Consider the following 19,045-nt stretch of genomic DNA (forward strand, 5'->3'; position numbering starts at 1 on the left):
AAACAATTTTCCATTCTTTCAAGTCAGGCAGATACTTTGCAGAGAGACTTTTTCAGAAATCAAAAATCCTACTCTTGAGACAGCACAGCCTATGTACCAAGGACATCTTCCAGTCAAGATGCAGCAGATACGGACTGAGATGAGAAAGTCATCAACGCCAGTCCCCAGAGCTCCCCATGGGAACGTGCATGCTGCCAGCACAGGACAGACTGGGGTGTTTAATTGGCCCTCTTGACAAATGAAACCCCACCCCCACCCCACACACACCCCCAGCTGCTCTGGTGGTGCCCACTGTTAATAAACAGACTCAAGTTACAGAGGCTTCCTATTCAAACAAAATGTAGCCAACCACAGAGATAAGCAGGAACCCTCCAGGTTCTCCCTCCTGGCCTCTCATTTCTTTGCAAGAATCACCCAGAAGGACCAGTCTTCTGCAGAAAGGCTTTCCTTTCTGCTCCTCCTGTTTTCCCGGGTACCTGCTCAGATAAGCCTCTGACACGTCTTCACAATTTCCTTACTCAGATCTCTTTCTGCCCCTCTAACAGGAAGCTGAGAATAATTTAGACGCAAGATACTTTTCAAAAGCTAAGTGCTGACCTCCAGTCCAGGAAGACTCTATCTCGTAGCTGTCCGGAACTCCACTGCCCACCGCTGCTGATGGCAGGCATCTGTATCTGCTTATAGGAGACTTTCTGAAGCCTCTAGACCCCTGGGTCAAACTGGGCATCTCTGGCGAGTTTGAGATGAGACCCTGCTCTCATCCAGGGCCCTCGGCTTATGGTAACACTTCCCTCAGCATCACTGTAACTGATGGGGCATGGGTGCCAGTAGGGCCACAGGACAACATGCAGACTCCATGAAAACCGGGGATTATGGAAGTGAAAGTGGAAGCCACTCAGTCGTGTCTGACTCTTTGCGACCCCATGGACTATACAGTCCATGGAATTCTCAAGGCCAGAAAACTGGAGTGGGTAGCCTATCCCTTCTCCAGGGCATCTTCCTGACCCAGGAATTGAACCAGGGTCTCCTGCATTGCAGGCGGATTCTTTACCAACTGAGCTATCAGGTAAGCCCGGGATTATGAAACTACCAAATACTGATACACAGGGATTAGGAACCAAGTCACTGTCTTCAAATTCAGTTCAATGCTCTGTAATCACACCGGAGTGACAAGGAGTTTGTCCATGGTGTGCAGCTCAAAATGCTAATTGGAGGCTAGAACAGGTGTGTGGCTGAGCTGCTGTTGAATATTAATTAAGTAATCTTAACCGATACGTATACTGCCCTCACCTAACGTCACGGTGCATGCTTGCTAATACTCTCATTCATTCTTGTGCTGTCAAGCACAGAAATCATGTTAATATGTACTTTTGTAAATGGAAGTGCTGTAGTAAACCATGTATGAATAAGAGCCACTTATAAATAGAAAGTGGGAACAGAGGCATGTGCCTTCGAGGAAGATGATTGAGGGCTATGTTAAAAAGACAAGGATTGATTTATTATGGCAAAACAACTCAAGAAATCGAACTGACAAAGACAACAATAGAAGGGAAGGGCTGTGGGAGTCGATGGGCTTTTTCCTCCAAGAGGAGGGTCTGCTAGAAATAATGCAGGGGTCCCGCTTGGAAAGCAGTTCCGTGTCAGTTCTCAGCTGAGACGCTTTCCTGTGCAACCACTCACTCACGTTAAGTTCCCTTTATTGCATCTGAAAGCACTCTGGAAAACTCGGTTTATACTCAGAGTATCTCTTCAGGAAGGCATCTTCTAGTAAAAAGGAATTCAGACCTGTGCTTCTTATTTGCATATTCTTTAAACCTTCAAAGGGACGTTGAGATCTGACAAATACTAATATCCTTGTGGGCATAATCTAATGGCTTAATTCACATGAGGGTGCTCCCAGGCATCCTAGGACAGATGACTGTCATACCCTGGATCAGTGGGGCTTGTCTGCTGTGAGGAGGAGATGATGGGAGAAAGGAAGAGAAAAGCGAACAAAATTGTTTTGGAAATGATGGGTGGGCGGGGTGACAGAGCAAACATATCAAATACGAAGAAAATGTTTGGAGATAGTTTGGATCTCATGTGGATAGGAGAGATGTCCCATCCAACCCTGGTTACAGCTGGAAGGGACAAGACTCTGATTTCTACAGTGAGAATTTTATTGGAGGATACAAACTGCCTGCAATTAACATCTTAGGAAAGTGGGAGGAAATTAACAAATAATATGCAGAGAAGCAGGAGCAAACTTCCAGGCTAGACATTAAGTTTGCCCGGAGACCCCTGCAGACACCCTCAAGTACTAGTAATGCTTTCTGGGTGATATGAGAGGAAAAGGTAATTTCATGAACCATATTTTGACAAGACCAAACTCTGAACAGGGCAATGTGTATATTCCAGCTGGTTTTAAGACAGTGAGTGCCAGACAGTCCTTGCCACACTCCTGGCTGTTAACTTATAAAGAGGGCCTCAAGTCTACTCCTGTTCAGTTAGTGCCCCGGTCTGGATGTTCTCAATTTCTGAACTGAGGCTTCAGGAACTCTTCACCTTATCTTGCCCACTGTTGCAAGAGCTGACACAACATCCTACTGACTGGAAGGGTTAACAGGGACAGGATAGTCCAACTTATTTCAGGCAGGAGCTAGTAAATGCAGATTCACATTTCATTTACTGCACGTATGACTGAGTATCTGTATCATAAAGCGGCCGGTAAAAACCTTTGCCAAGTACTTATTTCATGAACATAGTGACTGAACTAAGTCCGTCAGGTTTTTGCTGTAAGAGCTATTTTAAGGATCGACTGAGGTGTTATGTGCCTCTCCACTAAACAGCCCCAGATTGTAGTACTTTTAAAATATTTGGGACCATCTGGGGGAAAAAAAACGATTCAGACATCACACTATCAGTCAGGTTTCATTCCAAGTGATTTAAGAATTTCACATTAACATTTGAAGCCATAAAAGTACCTTAAAAAAAAAAAGTAACCTCGGTTGGGGGAAAGACTTTCTAGTGAGAATTGAAAACTCAGAAACCAAAAAAAGACTTTATAGATAAATCTGATTATATCAACATCAAAGAAGCAGCATAAACACAGTTAAAAGGCAATGTGCTGCTAAGTTGCTTCAGTCATGTCCGACTCTGTGCGACCCCCATAGACGGCAGCCCACCAGGCTCCCGCATCCCTGGGATTCTCCAGGCAAGAAAGGGAAAAGTGAAAGTGAAGTCGCTCAGTCGTGTCTGACTCTGTGCAACCCCATGGACTGCAGCCCACCAGGCTCCTCTGTCCATGGGATTTTCCAGGCAAGAGTACTGGAGTGGGGTGCCATTGCCTTCCCCAAAAGGCAATGTACAGACTAGGAAAATATATTTGCAACCTGTACTGCTGACAAGAGCTCTCTCTTGATTAGAAAAAGACAAACAATGCAAAGAAAGAATGAGCAAAAGATCAACAACTTATAGTAAAAGAAATACAAGTGGCAGAGCCATAGGAAAGATATGTAACCTCACTTATAAAATACACTAAGACACGTTTTTCCTTTTCACCTGTGAAGTCAGCAAAAATACCAAAATCTGACAACACACTGTGCTGGAGAAGCTGTAGGTAAACGGGCAGGATCACGCATTGCTGGTAGAAGCCCACCTTGGTGTCCCCTGGGGAGGGCAAACAGGCACTATCAGAGTTACGAATGCATGCAGCTCAGAATACAGCCCATTTCTTGAATTTATACTAGAAATAGGCCTATCAACTTCCAAAAGAACATATTAAGTTATTCACCACATTACTGTCAGTCATAATAAGACTTGGAAGCAGCCAAAATGACAGCCACAGGGGAACGGTGCAATAAATCACAACACAACTATACCAAAAAAAAAAAAAAAAATTGTGCTTCTGTAAAAAAGAATGAGAACTACATATGCATAGGGAAAAAAATCATGTTATGTGAAACAAAGGTTTCTGATAGCATATGTAGTATTCTGCTCTGTAAAACGAGATAAAGGAATATACTGAATAAATTCATATATAGCCACACACACAGAAACACACAGACACAGACACACACACACACACATAACCATCTCTGTGAGCAGACAATTAACTAGTACGAATGATAACCATGAACAGTATGAAAAGGCAAAAAGATAGGACACTGAAAGATGAACTCACCAGGTCAGTTGGTGTCCAACATGATACTGGAGAAGAGTGGAGAAATAACTCCAGAAAGAATGGAGAGACGGAGCCAAAACAAAACCAACACCCAGTTATGGATGCGACAGGTGATGGAAGTAAAGTCCAATGCTGTAAAGAGCAATACTGCATAGGAACCTGGAATATTAGGTCCATGAATCAAGGTAAATTGGAAGTGGTCAAACAGAAGAGGGCAAGAGTGAACATCGACATTATAGGAATCAAAGAACTAAAATGGACTGGAATGGGGGAGTTTAATTCATATGACCATTATATCCAACTACTGAGGGCAGGAATCCCTTAGAAGAAACAGAGTAGCCCTCAAAGTCAACAGAAGAGTCCAAAATGCAGTACTTGGATGCAATCTCAAAAATGACAGAATGATTTGTTTATTTCCAAGGCAAACCATTCAATATCACAGTAATCCAAGTCTATGCCCCAATCAATAATGCCAAAGAAGCTGAACGGTTCTATGATGACCTACAAGACCTTACAGAACTAACGCCCCAAAAAGGTCCTTTCATCATAGGGGACTGGAATGCAAAAGTAAGATGTCAAGAGATACCTGGATTAATAGTCAAGTTTGGCCTTGGAGTACAAAATGAAGCAGGGCAAAAGCTAACAGAGTTTTGCCAAGAGAATGCACTGGTCATAGCAAACACACTCTTCCAATAACACAAGAGAAGACTCTACACATGGTTATCACCAGATGGTCAATACCCAAATCAGATTGATTATATTCTTTGTAGCCAAAGATGGAGAAGCTCTATACAGTCAGCAAAAACAAGGCTGGGACCTGACTGTGGCTCAGATCATGAACTCCTTATTGCCAAATTCAGACTTAAATTGAAGAAAGTAGGCAACCACTAGACCATTCAAGTATGATCAAAATCAAATCCCTTATGATTATACAGTAGAAGTGACAAATAGATTCAAGGGATTAGATCTGATAGACAGTACCTGAAGAACTATGGACGGAGCTTCGTGACATTATACAGGAGGCAGTGATCAAGACCATCCCCAGGAAAAAAGGAATGCAAAAAGGCAAAGTAATTGTCTGAGATGGCCTTACAAATAGCTGAGAAAAGAAGAGAAGCTAAAGGCAAAGGAGAAAATGAAAGATATACCCATCTGAAAGCAGTGTTCCAAAGAATAGCAAGGAGAGATAAGAAAGCCTTCTTCAGTGATCAATGCAAAGAATAGAGGAAAACAATAGAATGGGAAAGACTAGAGATCTCTTCAAGAAAATCAGAGATACCAAGGGAACATGTCATGCAAAGATGGGCTCGATAAAGGACAGAAATGGTATGGACCTAACAGAAGCAAAAGATATTAACAAGAGGTGGCAAGAATACACAGAAGAACTGTACAAAAAAGATCTTAATGACCCATATAACCATGATGGTGTGATCACTCACTTAGAGCCAGGCATCCTGGAATGCGAAGTCAAGTGGGCCTTAGGAAGCACCGTAACGAACAAAGCTAGTGGAGGTGATGGAATTCCAGTTGAACTATTTCAAACCCTAAGAGATGGTGCTGTTAAAGTGCTGCACTCAATATGCCAGCAAATTTGGAAAACTCAGCAGTGGCCATAGGACTGGAAAAGGTCAGTTTTCACTCCAATCCCAAAGAAAGGCAGTGCCAAACTACTGCACAAACTAATGTTCAAACTACTGCACAACTGCACTCATCTCACACGCTAGCAAAGTAACGCTCAAAATTCCCCAAGCCAGGCTTCATCAATACGTGAACCATGAACTTCCAGATGTTCAATCTGGATTTAGAAAAGGCAGAGGAACCAGAGATCAAATTGCCAACATCTGTTGGATCACAGAAAAAGCAAGAGAGTTCCAAATAAACATCTACTGCTTTATTGACTACACCAAAGCCTTTGACTATGTGGATCACAGCAAACTGTGGGAAATTCTTCAAGAGATGGGAATACTAGACTACCTCACCTGCCTCCCGAGAAATCTGTACGCAGGTCAAGAAGCAACAGTTAGAACCACACATGCAACAACGGACTCATTCTAAACTGGGAAATAAATATGTGAAAGCTATATATTGTCACCCTGCTTATTTAACTTATACACAGAGTACATCATGCGAAATGCTGGGCTGAATGAAGCAGAAGCTGGAATCAAGATTGCTGGGAGAAATATCAATAACCTCAGATATGCAGATGATACCACCCTTATAGCAGAAAGTGAAGAGGATCTAAAGAGCCTCTTGATGAAAGTGAAAAAGGAGATGAAAACGCTGAAAACTAAGGTCATGGCATCCAGTCCCATCACTTCATGGCAAATAGATGGGGAAACAATGGAAACAGTGAGAGACTATTTTCCTGGGTTTGAAAATGTCTGCAGATGGTGACTACAACCATGAAATTAAAAGACACTTGTTCCTTGGAAGAAAAGCTATGACCAATCTAGACAGCATATTAAAAAGCAGAGACATTACTTTACTGACAAAGGTCCATGTAGTCAAAGCTATGGCTTTTCCACCACTACCTTGGTCACCTGATGTGAAGAACTGACTCATTGGAAAAGACCCTGATGCTGGGCAAGGTTGAAGGCAGGAGGAGAAGGGGACGACAGAGGATGAGATGGTTGGGTGGCATCACTGACTCGATGGACATGAGTTCAAGCAAGCTTCGGGAGTTGGTGATGGTTAGGGAAGCCTGGAGTGCTGCAGCCCATGGGGTCACAAAGATTCGGACACGACTGAGCAACAAAACTGAACTGTACTGAATGTTTACCTGTCTACAATGGGGCAGGAAGCAGGTGGGTGTTTGGGTGAAGAGACAGCAATCTCAGGGTAAATATAATTTTATACGTTTTGCTTTCTGAACCATGTCAATTATTACCTATTCCAAATTTAAACCTACAACTTGTTTGAAAAAGTAAATACTTGGATCTGATTTTTACTGCTTTTTCTTCTCCTTTCTGGAGGGTATCATCAGCAATGACTTCTTACAGCCTTGGTCCTGCATTGGTGATCGTGTCCACTCTGGGACTGCCTGGGGCCCTCTCACCACAAAGGAGGAGGGGGAGTGTTAAGGCCAGTGAGGTTATCAAAGGAGACAAGGTGGGAGCCAGAGAGGCCAATGGAAGGGCAGCTTCTTGCAGTAGCCTGGGAGAGAGAGAGTACGGTGGGGCGGCCAGAAGGAGGAAGAGCAGAGACATGCAGATCAGGTCAGTACGGGGCCCAGGTCTTCACCAGGGAGTGGTCAGCATAGCACGTGGGGGTGTGAGAAGGGTCTCGCTCAGGACTCAGAACACAAGAGGGGGCTGTCCCCACTGGGTCGCCTGAGCAGCGTGGCCCTAACAAAGAACTCAGAGCCTTGATCTCATCTTCTAATGGTATAATAGATCTCACACAGTCAGCATTTTATACATATTACATTTACTCCTCACAACAACTCCACTACAAGGAAGCATCACAGACCCATTTTCTGGAGGAGTCCACTGAGGCTCAGAGAGCTTAGGTAAGTAACTCAAGGTCATAGAGTCACAAAGAAGCAGAGCCGCAGTTAGAAGCTACGACTCCCTGAGCCAAGGTCTGTCTTAGCTGCTACACTATTAAAAAAAACAGTAAAGTCAAAACTATGATTCACAAGTAGGTGAATTCTATAAATACTTGCAGTTTCCCAAGACAGTCCTCGGGAAACTTGTAGACCTACATAAAACTATTCTTCCCCCAAGCTTCTGGCACTCAGAGGTAGAGAAGATACCAGAGGGACTGAACGCTTTATAACAAAACACAGCCTCGCTAACGAGCCCACTCCCTCATTCGGGGCCACGTACAAAAATCAGAGCTAGAAACAGTCCACACCTGGCTGTGGGACTGTGTCTGGAAAGGACTTAGAAACCGGATGGGCATTTACCTTTGTGCCATCCACAAGGTAATGACAGCTTTTTCAAGTGTCAAGAGTCAAAACTACATTATATTTATAATGAACTGGGCATGAAAGTTGGTCATTTAAGTGAGGTCCAAGGTCTTTCTCTTAAGACTAGATCTTTGAATCTAAAACTTATACAGAGGGGTTTCTATTTCAATTTTTACTCTTGAAGTGTTGAAAATGGGATTCAAAATTAAAGACTTCAATAAGGAAAAAGAGATGATAGAAAGAATCATTGCATTACCAGTTAGCAGTTACTGCCTTTCTCTAAAAGCCCAAAATTGCACCGTTCAGCTTAAAAGAAGATATATCACAGAATTTCTCATTAATCTTCCACAATTCTTATACTATACCTTCTTAGGTCTCACAGCTATCCCCGATTATAGTGGGTGCATCAGCTACAATTTCATCTCATCATCTCTTTTACCCACAACCAATGGAGATAAATAAGTTCATGAAAAAAGTTGAATATCAATTCAATAAACTGGTTTGTTGAAAAGGAACAAGGGGCTACTCACAACGGAACATTGATTAGTGAATTACTCTAAGAGGCCATTTAATATTAAAGCATTAATTACCATCTTAAGTAGAGTTTGCCTAGATAAGCCTTACAGAAAGTTATTAAGGGCTTAGGTGTGGTGATTAAGATTATATAATCCTGACTTCTAAAGGTTTATTATAAATCTCTCCAGGACAATAATTTTTTCAAGTATTCAAGCCATCAAAAACTCTTGTATTTATTTGAATTTTAGCCTTCTTATGGAAAAAAAATGCTGTAATCCCATTTATTTCTCTCTTTTCTTCCGGCCCTTCTTCTTTAACTCATTGACAAATTTAGGTTTCTACAAGATACCTTTCACTCACAAGGCTAAATGCATGCATAAAGTGTTTTTAAAGCTCTCAAACATGCAAACATCTGAAATTTCAGAAAGAAAAGGGATGCAGCAGACATACAAACACATAAACATAAAATATCCCCATCCTAGAAATTAAAAACATCCCCCTCCAATGGCAAAATCAAGCACAGCAAGCACACAGGGGACATACTGGCATTGCTACCAGCTACCCGCCAGCCACACTGATGTTTGCAAGCCATCCTTTTGGGAGCTGGGGTACAACAGGTGAGTTTCAGCGCTGTGTTGTCCGGAGGGCTTGACTCCCCATGGCAACAGAACAAAAATCCGGCAAGCCAGTCCCGGCCAAAGAGACCCCCTCCCCACCTTCAGCTTGACTGCCCCTCACCTGCTCCCCTTCTCTCCTCTCTCCCCAGAAGAAGGCACTTCACGGAAACGTCTGGGAAAGCCCTTGGACTTTATTTTGTTACACCCTCTAAATGGACAAAAAACAGAAGAGAACAGGTGTAGAAGACAGTACTTTCAATCGGCCACCCCTCCCTCCCATTTCGCACAGACCAACCCCACCACTGGACCTCGCTGGGGGCATGCTCCAAAGAGAAGGGTTTACCCACAAAGATTACTGGGCTTCTTAAGGTTTTTCAAAACTGAGGTAAGAAATGCAAAAAGGGAAATTCTGCTCTTAAAAAGCTGTCTTTAAGATACTAGAAATCTGTTATCACCCACAGTGTGATCAGAACATAAGGATACCACCGACCCAGTAACAGCTTCTGATGAGCCTCCCACCTTTGACAAGCTCCCCTGGCAAATAGGATGGCTTAAACCACCGCTGGGATAAACACAATTTGGCAGGAACAGGTTGGGTACCGTTTGAACCTCAGTTCTGCCACAAATTTCTCTGAAACTGGTGCTGTGCGACTGGTCTGGGGCTTGGTCTTTTCTCCATGCATGTCTCTCCTCTCTGGAAAGACACTTTGATTCACAATACAGGGGGTGGATTCACACGAGGGCAGCTCAGATACGGGCGGCTGGGGTGGGGTGGGGTGGGGTAGCAGTGGGCAAGTGACTGCGATACACTAGGTCTGACGTTTCATTTCCTCTTAATACTTAAATAAGCAGAGCGCTGGAGGCTTGGCTCTAGCATTTGAAAAGATGCACTGTGATCACCCTGAGAAGTGTTGCTTTAATTATATGTAATCCCCAAACCACCTGGGCTATAGGAGTTCGCATTGAAAGGATTTTGTATTCTTTCTCAACTCCATAGAACACTAGAGACTAACACCGATACAGAAACATTCTCCTTTTTGGAAGTTCTTCTTAATCTCATGCAGAACTCTGCATTCAGGACGTGATTTCAAAGAACACTTGTGAACTTCTGATTGTCTTGGTGGCTTCCTGCTTCTCAGAATGGACTTTCTCTAATGCGTAACTGTTGGTTTTTTCTTCTCCATCAATACAAGATTTCCTTTATGTTGATAATTAATAGCCTCGATGGTGGGTAAAAGTGCTTGGTGCTGAAATCAAATAAGGGCTAAGTCAAAACTTGGGGAAATGATTAAAAAGCAGTGGAGGGGGGAAGGTGCTATAATCCAGAACTTCTTGTCTCCCTCTATTGAGCACACTGTGGAATTGCAACAACTGTCCTCAAACCCTCTCTCTCACACACGCAGTGCGGCTACCAACATTAATCCCAGGCAATCACGAGTGTGTTGGGAGTGTTTTTGCAAATTTTCATAAGAACTTGAAATTTGCAGCTTCCTAAAATATTTAGACTTCTTCTCAACCCTTAGCCCTACTCTGAATTCTGCCAGACTCACTCTTTCAGGAATTTTGGAGCCGAGCCGGCTATCTCCGCAGTTTCTCCTCACACACAATCGCAGGCGCTTCAAACTCCCACCCTGTAAACTGACAACACTCCGCTGAGAAGCAAATGCTACAAAACTAATATCCCAAATAATCGAGGGGGCTACCTGAGAAACCTGACAAGACAGACCTCATCAACCCTGGGAGGGAGGACTCTTCATTCTGAGAAATCCAAAGAAAGGCACCGGTGATGTAGCAGACACTGAGTATGTCTAGCAGTTTCCCTTTCCTGCAAAGCCAACGTGGTTGAAAAATGGATCCATGCACTTCTTCACAGAATCAGTCCTGTCTCTTAAGTATCACAGTGCATAAACGGCAATCTTTAGCAGCGAGTCTCTCCCTGCTTTTGTCTAAGTGACTATGTGTTCCCTGGCTCCAAGAGCTTCAGCTGGCATCTCAGGGCCAACTCGACAGCAGGGGGGCCGGTTACTATGACAACGGATGGGTCTCCTGAATTCTGAAAGGGCCCTGAGTAGCCACTTGGGAAACAGTTATTGAGCAAAAAGTTGCCTGGGATCTGCCACGTGACCCAGATTCCCCTGCACACAGCTGTCCAGAGAAAAGAAAGAAAAAAAAAAAAAAATAGGTGACTATCTTCAGGAACAGCTGGGGTCTCTAAAGGCTCCCTATCCCCATGCCTTTTAGCATCTCAGAGCAAGACACCACTGAGTCATTAGAAAAAAACCCTCAGAGCCAAGCCACATTTTAGCATCAGGAAATGCACTTTCTTCTCCCGATTGGCTCCACACACTGTCAGGCTTTGAAGAGCTGCATTGCAACAATTATTCCTAATGATTACATTAAAACCTTCTTGAACTATGGCTACAGGTCCATGTTTTGGACAGAGATGAGTGACATGAGCAGTTACCAGATTATAAAAGAAGAAAATGATGCTTGGAATACAGGTGGCCCTGAGGGCAGTTTGTTTCCAAAATGATAAAGGTGATCACACAAAGCCATCAAAAATTATGACTTGGAAGCTTGGCTTTTTCCAGACTTGAGAAAAGTTGCACGAAACCTATCCTTTGATCCTCATTCCCTCCCTCACATGAGATGCAGAAGAGCAGCTCAGACTGACCCAGTGCCTTTGTACATGCCCCAGATTCCCTTAAAAAGAATCTGAGGCTGCCCATCAAAGTGGACTTTATTTTTACAACAAGGAAGTGTGTTTTTCCCCAAGGAGTACCAAATACAACAAGAACACATGCTGCTCTATCAGCTCACACAGATTTTCCTCCACTCTGAACATCTATCCTTCTCAGTTCTATGAAAATCAGAGCCAACCATCTCCTCCAAGAAGCCTTCCCTGACTCCCTTCTGCCCAGCTCTGACGATGGGCAAGTACCTCCGGGAGCACAGTTTCCTTTCATCACCACTGGCCTTGGGAATGCACGTAGGAGGGCAGGGCAGAGATGGGCAGACTGGTGAGCAGGGGGCCACGGTCAGGTCTGTGCAGCCCACCAGTGCCACGAGAGAGTATGAGAACAGTGATCTCACACCTCAGTGTTTCTCATGAGAATCCAGACAGTGGGAGTTTTAAGCAAACTCTTCCCATTTTCAAAGTAATTCTCGTTTCTAAAAACAAGAGGTCAGTTACACAAAAACAGTAAAACAGGGCACCAATTTGTAACCTCTACTTGGGACAACTGTTTTCTACCTGCTCATCTATTCTGTTAACTTACGCACTTTTTTTTTTTTTTAATGTAACTATTTATTTATTTTTGGCTGTGCTGGGTGTCTCTGTTGCTACGTGGGCTTTTTCTTTAGTTGCAGCAAGCTGGAGCTGTATTCTAGCTGTGGTGTGCAGGTTTCTTATTGCAGTGGCTTCTCTTGCTTCAGAGCAAGGGCCCTAGGGCATGTGGGCCTCAGTAGCTGCAAGACACGGGGTTGGGGTTCCCATCCCAACCCACTCAGTAGTTGGGGTTCCTGGGCTCAATAACTTTATTTATTGAGCACAGGCTCAATAACTGTGGTGCATGGGCTTAGTTGCTCCAAGGCATGTGGGATCTTCTTTGACTAAGGATCAAACCTGTGTCTCCTGCATTGGCAGGCGGATTCCTTAGCACAGAGCCACGAGGGAAGACCCCTTACACACTCCTTGAGACAGGACTTCTATCTTCTCACCATATCTCCAGTGCCTGACACAAACTAGATGTTTAAGAAATGTTTTCGAATAAATGAAGGGAGGAAGGAATACGTGAACCACCTATAAAGGGTCTTTTAGGTGAACAAAACAAAACAAAGGCCTAGGTTTGAGTACAGCTGACCCTTGAACATGGAGATAAGGGTGCCAACATTTTGCACAGTCAAAAATCTGCATGCAATGCACTTGGCCCTCTGTATCCACAGTTCCTCGACATCTGTGATTCCCTGGATTCAACCAAACACCAGACTGCATAGTCCTGCAGTGTTGACTACTAGAAAAAACTCAAAGTCGATCCTTGCAGTTCAAACCTGCGTTGTTCAGAGGTCAACTGTAGGGACTTCCCTCGTGGTCCAGTGGTTAAGACTCCAGCCACACTTCCCCCTCAGGGAGCATGGGTTCAATCCCTGGTCAGGGAACTAAGAATTCACATGCTGCATGGCACAGCCAAAAAAATAAAACAAGGTCAATTGCACTTCTCAAAGGTACTAGCTTGTGATTCTAGGCAAGTCCATTCCCTTTGTGGACACTGTTTCCTTCAATGGGAAGGAAGGAACAGTCCCCAACACCATGGCCAACACCCGTGGCTGCTGTGAGGATTCAGTCAGGCCACTTTGCTTTGTGCTAATTCACCACTATTGGCTGCTGTGACTTATTATTATTGTGCTTATTATTATTTAATAATAATAATATTATTATTATCGTAACATTATTATCATGCTTCCTCCTCGCTAGCTTGTTCATAGTCATACACGGGAGGAATCATTGCTATTGCCCCAGCTCCTCTGTGACCTTCCTGGGATGGGGGTGGGAGACAAATGTCTAAGCCAAATCCAGTGATTGGAGAGCAGGCTTGGAAGCACCCGCTGCTAGAGCAGATGGGCGGAGAGCCTGCACACGGCTCACAGTGCTCTGAGCGTCACTGCTGCTACTGTGGAATCCAGGAGGGACCCGAGCTCTGCTAGGCACACGTGGTCAACCGTTCCTCCAGCAAGAAGGATGTCGGCATATGCCCACACTTGATCTCATGTGCATCTGTCTGTTTGCCAGAGCCTCTGTCATGCCAACTCAAACCCTGCACACATTTGCGGTTTATGTCCCTTCTTATTTATTACACTGTCTCCCCCTGAACATCTAGGAGAGAGAAAAATTGCAGTGTCAACAAAACACACTTGCTTTCACGAACAGCATTCTAAATGAGGAGGCACCGACAGAGGGCAAAACTGCTGGGAGTCTAAAGATGAGAGTAAAAAGAGAGACCTTTCTCCACCTGCCTATGAAGCTAAACTTATGTGGACTGATGTGCCGTGGAATTTACAGACGGCTCAGTTGTGTGCTCAAGAGGGATGTGGATTTCTCAGACCAGAAAGTGAAATCCTTCTACTACCAAACTTCAACCAACGGGGGTTACTTTTCACAATTCTCACTGAAGACTTTCTGGTTTGCTGTTTCGGAGTCTCTGTACTTAGCTCAGTTCTCTCTGAATCTGAGAAGAAAAGCTGTTTTACACTTCTGGAAAGTTCTCTCCCAAGCTACAATTATGGTCAATGAGACGCTCAATTTGTCATCAAAGTAAGATAGCACTGATTAGCTGGGACTAAGAATGGGACAGGAAGGTGGTATTACTCAGCATCACAATCTATTCTGCTTCTTAAACACCTGAAAATAGAGCCGGTCCTCAAGTTTTCTCCTTTGCGACTTTGGCAGACCCAAATCATAAGATCTTCTCAGATCTTTTCAACAAGCAAATGAGCTATAAAAACAGACTGTGGAAGGAAGAGAATGCCTCCAGACAAGCTACTCCTCATCTAGGCAAAATAATGTAACGATTCACACAGTGGGCAATGAAGGCCCCATGGACTGTAGCCCTCCAGGCTCCTCTGTCTGTGGGATTCTCCAGGCAAGAAGACGGAAGTGGGTTGCCATTTCCTACTGCAGGGGATCTTCCCGACTAGGGATTGAACCTGTATCTCTTGCATCTTCTGCGTTGGCAGGCGGATTCTTTACCACTGTGCCACCTGAAGTCACATTGGCTGGGTTCAAATCCAGGAGATGAATGCTCTCACTTGTGATTTTACCAAGCCTCAGTTTTCTGATCTGCAAAATGGATGTAATAATTCCTAGGATTTGAATGTTTAATTAGGTGGCAACGCAATCCACATAGCACATGTGTGATTTGCTGAATATTCAGTAAGACACTTGGCTGTTTAGACCTTAAGATGTATGAAGCTGTTTCAGGGGTCAGACTTTCTTTGCTCATCAGAGAGAGAAGAGCTACCTTCAAAGCAATTTTCCTCAAGGTTACAGGAAAAAAAAAAAATATCTTCCTAATCCTGCGTTGTTCAAAGGTCAACTGTAGGGACTTCCCTCGTGGTCCTTCTAAGTGGACGCTAATGTCTTACTTACACGGTATTAAGCTATTCCATGGAATAAGGTAATAAACAAACAACGTGTGTGCCCTAGCATAAAGTCCTGTGTACAGCTCTTTCCCCAGCATCAGCCTTAAGGGATGCAAATCGCAAAGAAACCTTCTCCAAAATTTCCTCTTGTTTCTGAGTGGCAGCAGCTGGCTGCTCCCAATCTTTTCAGGAACGCCAGCACATTAGTGCCATATAAACAGCTTGTCTTGGTGAGACGGGGGCTAGAGCTCTCGGAATGTACTTTGTAGTCATTCAAAAGGTGCATTTTGTTACTGTCTGGAGGAACAGCGCCAAAATGGCACACTTTAAAAAGTACGGAATTGATTTCTCCTCCCTCATCTCAACAGCAACGACTACAGCTCTGCAGTGTCGCACGCTGACATGGGCTGCACTATTTAAAAGGCACACACAGGGCACCGCTTGTAAAAGGAGGCACGATTTTCCTCGAGTTTATCCTTATTAGCCGCCCCACCACTCTATTCCTTGTCCCCAAATGCCCTGCATGCTTATTTCTAGCTTTGCACCAACTTTTGCGTTGTTAGGGATTTGACTACATCTCTTCAAGGCGGACCCTGGCAAGGAGAATTTGAGAGAGAGCTACTAGTAACATCTCAGCCAACCATGTTTCAAAACAAATTTCTCCCACAAACCCATGTTGATACCTGTAAAAATACTGCTCAGATAGTCCCCAATGGACCTCTGTACACCTTCCAGTGGACAAAAATATATGAGGTCTCCACCTGTACTTTTTGCTGGTTTAGTCACTAAGCTGTGGTCTGACTCTTTGAGACTCCATGCCCAACAGGCTCCTCTGTCCATGGGATTTCTCAGGCAAGAATACTAGAGTGGGAAGCTATCTCCTTCTCCAGGGGATCTTCCCAACCCAGGGATGGAACTGACATCTCCCGTGTCTCCTGCGCTGCACGTGGGCTCTTTACCACTGAGCCACCTGGGCTTCCTATCCTCTATTTTTCAGTTTTAGCCAAATGTAACAAAACTAGTATTTGGCCTCCCAAGGTGTCCTTTTCAAGAAACCCAATAATACTCAACCCAATAATGCCAACATTTGAGGACACTTCTGGTGGTGCTCCATGAATACCAGTGTACGCTCCCACTTCTCCCGTGTCCTTGGGGCTGTGTGACCATGTCTGGCCAATGGGAGTGAAGGGTTACACTTCTGGGCCATGCAGTTCAGCCTCAGTGAACACGCAGAAACCACAGCAATAGCTGCGAACACTCAGTCCTCGGTTATGGAAACCGCCACCATGGAGAGTTGGTTTGAAATCTCAGCGTCAGGCCTGTCACCTGAGGAAACACTCCAGGAGGTTCTGATCTGCTTGCGTGCTCTACTTATGTCAAGGCTGCTTGCCAACCATCTGCTCTCACGGTGCCTCAAAGGCAGGAGAGGAGCACTATTGTTTTAGCTTCAAAACCACATCGCTAGAGGGGAACACCCGTTCCCTTCAGCACGTATGCATTTTCTCTGTGTACTCTCCCAACACATCTCTCTTTCACGTTAATAATAAAGAAAAAAAATTTTGAAAAAAGAAAAAAAAAAAGATCCTTGTTCCCTCTAGGTGTTCTCATGTTTGGTCAACTCATCTGTCCTGATGCTAATTCAATTTCACTTTGTTTGTTCTGAAAGAAGTTTCTCCTTGGCACTCATTCCTGTGTACTGGCATGTTAGGAGTTTGGTAAAAACTCACAGGCAGGGCTTCCCTGGTGGTTCAGTGGTAAAGAATCTGCCTGTCAGTGCAGGACAACGGGTCTGATCCCTGATCTGGGAAGATCCCATGTGCTGCGGAGCAACTAAGCCCGTGCACCCCAACTACTGAGCCAGTGCTCTAGAGCCTGGGAACCACGACTCAGTCCATGTGCTGCAACCACTGAAGCCTGCGTGCTCTAGAGTTTGTGCTCCATAAGAGAAGCCTCTGAACTGCAACTGGAGAGTGACCCCCAGCAGCTGCAACAAAAGAAATGCGCACACAGCAGCAAAGACCCAGCACAGCCAAAAGTAAATAAATAACGTTGTTAAAAAAACAACAAAAAACAAAAAAACGCCCTCCAAAACAACAAGAAACACCTCAACTCATAGGCAGTACCTACTGAAGGAGGTGCAAACCTCTCGTTACTTTAAACCAAGCTTTGAATATACACAGATAATATGTTTATCAGCTTCTCCAGTGGCTCAGATGATAAAGAATCTGCCTGCAGTGCAGGAGACCTGGGTTTGATCCCTGGGTCAGGAAGATCCCCTGAAGAAGGGAACGATAACTGTCTTCAGTATTCTTTCCTGGAGAATCCCACGGAGAGGGGAAACTGGCAGGCTATAGTCCATGGGGTCACAAAGAGTTGGATGCGACTGAGCAACTAATAGTAACTAACTAACATGTAAATAACATGTACAAAACATTATAAACATACTTGAAACGTGAAATAATAATATATTATTCAATACGAATGCAATTCAGACTCACTGAGTTTTTCAAAAGTATACACAGTATGAATTTCTCATGGGGAAATACATCTTGAATGGAAGGACCTTAAAAGCTCTCTTGATGACACTGCACAGCCCCTTCCTGTAAGCAGCTTGCTATCAACATGTCTGTCTGGTCAGCCTGGTATCCACATCTGCTTGACCAAATAGCCATGGTCCTCAGTGGCCAGCATGACCCTTATCAGGGAGGCAGAGAACCAAGGTGGGCCAAGCAGAAATAACACTGAGGTTTGTGCTAGAACTACTGGGAACAGGAACTTTTTCACACTGGAGCTGGTAGGGTTACCAAGCCTGGGGCAGCAGTGGGTCCTCTCTGCTCCTTCCTGCGGAGAGTCTGCAACTAAAACCACACAGCACCAAGCAGAGAAAAGAGGAGGGCGTGCAGACCTTTCGTTACCTCCAGCTGCTCAGTTTAACCCATGTTAGGCAGCCTCCGATGTACCAATCAGTGGGCTCCAGACAATATCTGTTCGAAAACCAATATGTCCCGAAGAAAGGGTGACAGGGACATGAGTCTAGTGTTCCGAGGCTCACCCTGAAACACAACGTCAGCTATCACCTAGCTGGTCTATAGCTCGAACAGCACCATGGTTACCCTTAGACACCAGCTGAAGCTCTCAGATGAACCCTTCCTTATTCCCTTGACCTTTCCGATTGAGAAAAGACCCAGGGACACCATCTGTTCACAGATTGTGTTGATCCCACCTTCAGGATGTATCTACAGTCCATCAGGACACAACCTGCATGGCTGCCCTCATCCGAGCCAGCATTACTCCTTCTTGGACAAGTCCACAGTCTCCTAGCTGGTCTCTCTGCCTCTGCCCCGGCTCCTTTTCAGTGTTTTTTGCAACACAGCCAAGGAATCTTGATCACAACACTTCTCTACCAAACACTCCTTCTGTCATGGTAAAAGGCAATGTGTTCCAGTGGTCTGGAGTGTTCACAAAGCTGTACATGAGCCAACTCCCCTTTATCCTGTTTCTTCCTGATACCCTTTCCTACACTCTCTCCCCCATACTCACCTGCTCCAGCCACAGCTCTTGGCTCTTCCTGGAACACAGCAGGAACATTCCTGCCTCAGGGCCTTTACACATGCAATTTCCTCTGCTTGGAACCTGCCCGAGATGGAGCCCTTTTGACTCCTTTGGACAAATACCCCTTACCAGGTAGGCCTTCTTTAACCA

At 44.5% G+C, this 19,045-nt stretch overlaps 1 protein-coding gene across 5 annotated transcripts in view; it reads right to left on the bottom strand.

Annotated features, from left to right (window-relative positions):
* PTPRG (protein tyrosine phosphatase receptor type G) overlaps nt 1-19,045 on the bottom strand; it is a 773,938-nt gene that overhangs the window by 70,469 nt on the left and 684,424 nt on the right. For 3 of the 5 annotated variants that reach the window (XM_070777123.1, XM_070777122.1, XM_070777121.1), the window contains exon 14: nt 9,327-9,413. The exons of the other annotated variants lie outside the window; for them this stretch is intronic. In XM_070777123.1, the coding sequence (XP_070633224.1) occupies nt 9,327-9,413 (87 nt within the window). The remainder of the gene's footprint in view (nt 1-9,326; nt 9,414-19,045) is intronic. 5 annotated transcript variants of the gene reach the window in all.

Source organism: Bos indicus, chromosome 22 (assembly GCF_029378745.1).
Source record: "Bos indicus isolate NIAB-ARS_2022 breed Sahiwal x Tharparkar chromosome 22, NIAB-ARS_B.indTharparkar_mat_pri_1.0, whole genome shotgun sequence".
In the NCBI taxonomy this organism is placed as follows: domain Eukaryota; kingdom Metazoa; phylum Chordata; class Mammalia; order Artiodactyla; family Bovidae; genus Bos; species Bos indicus.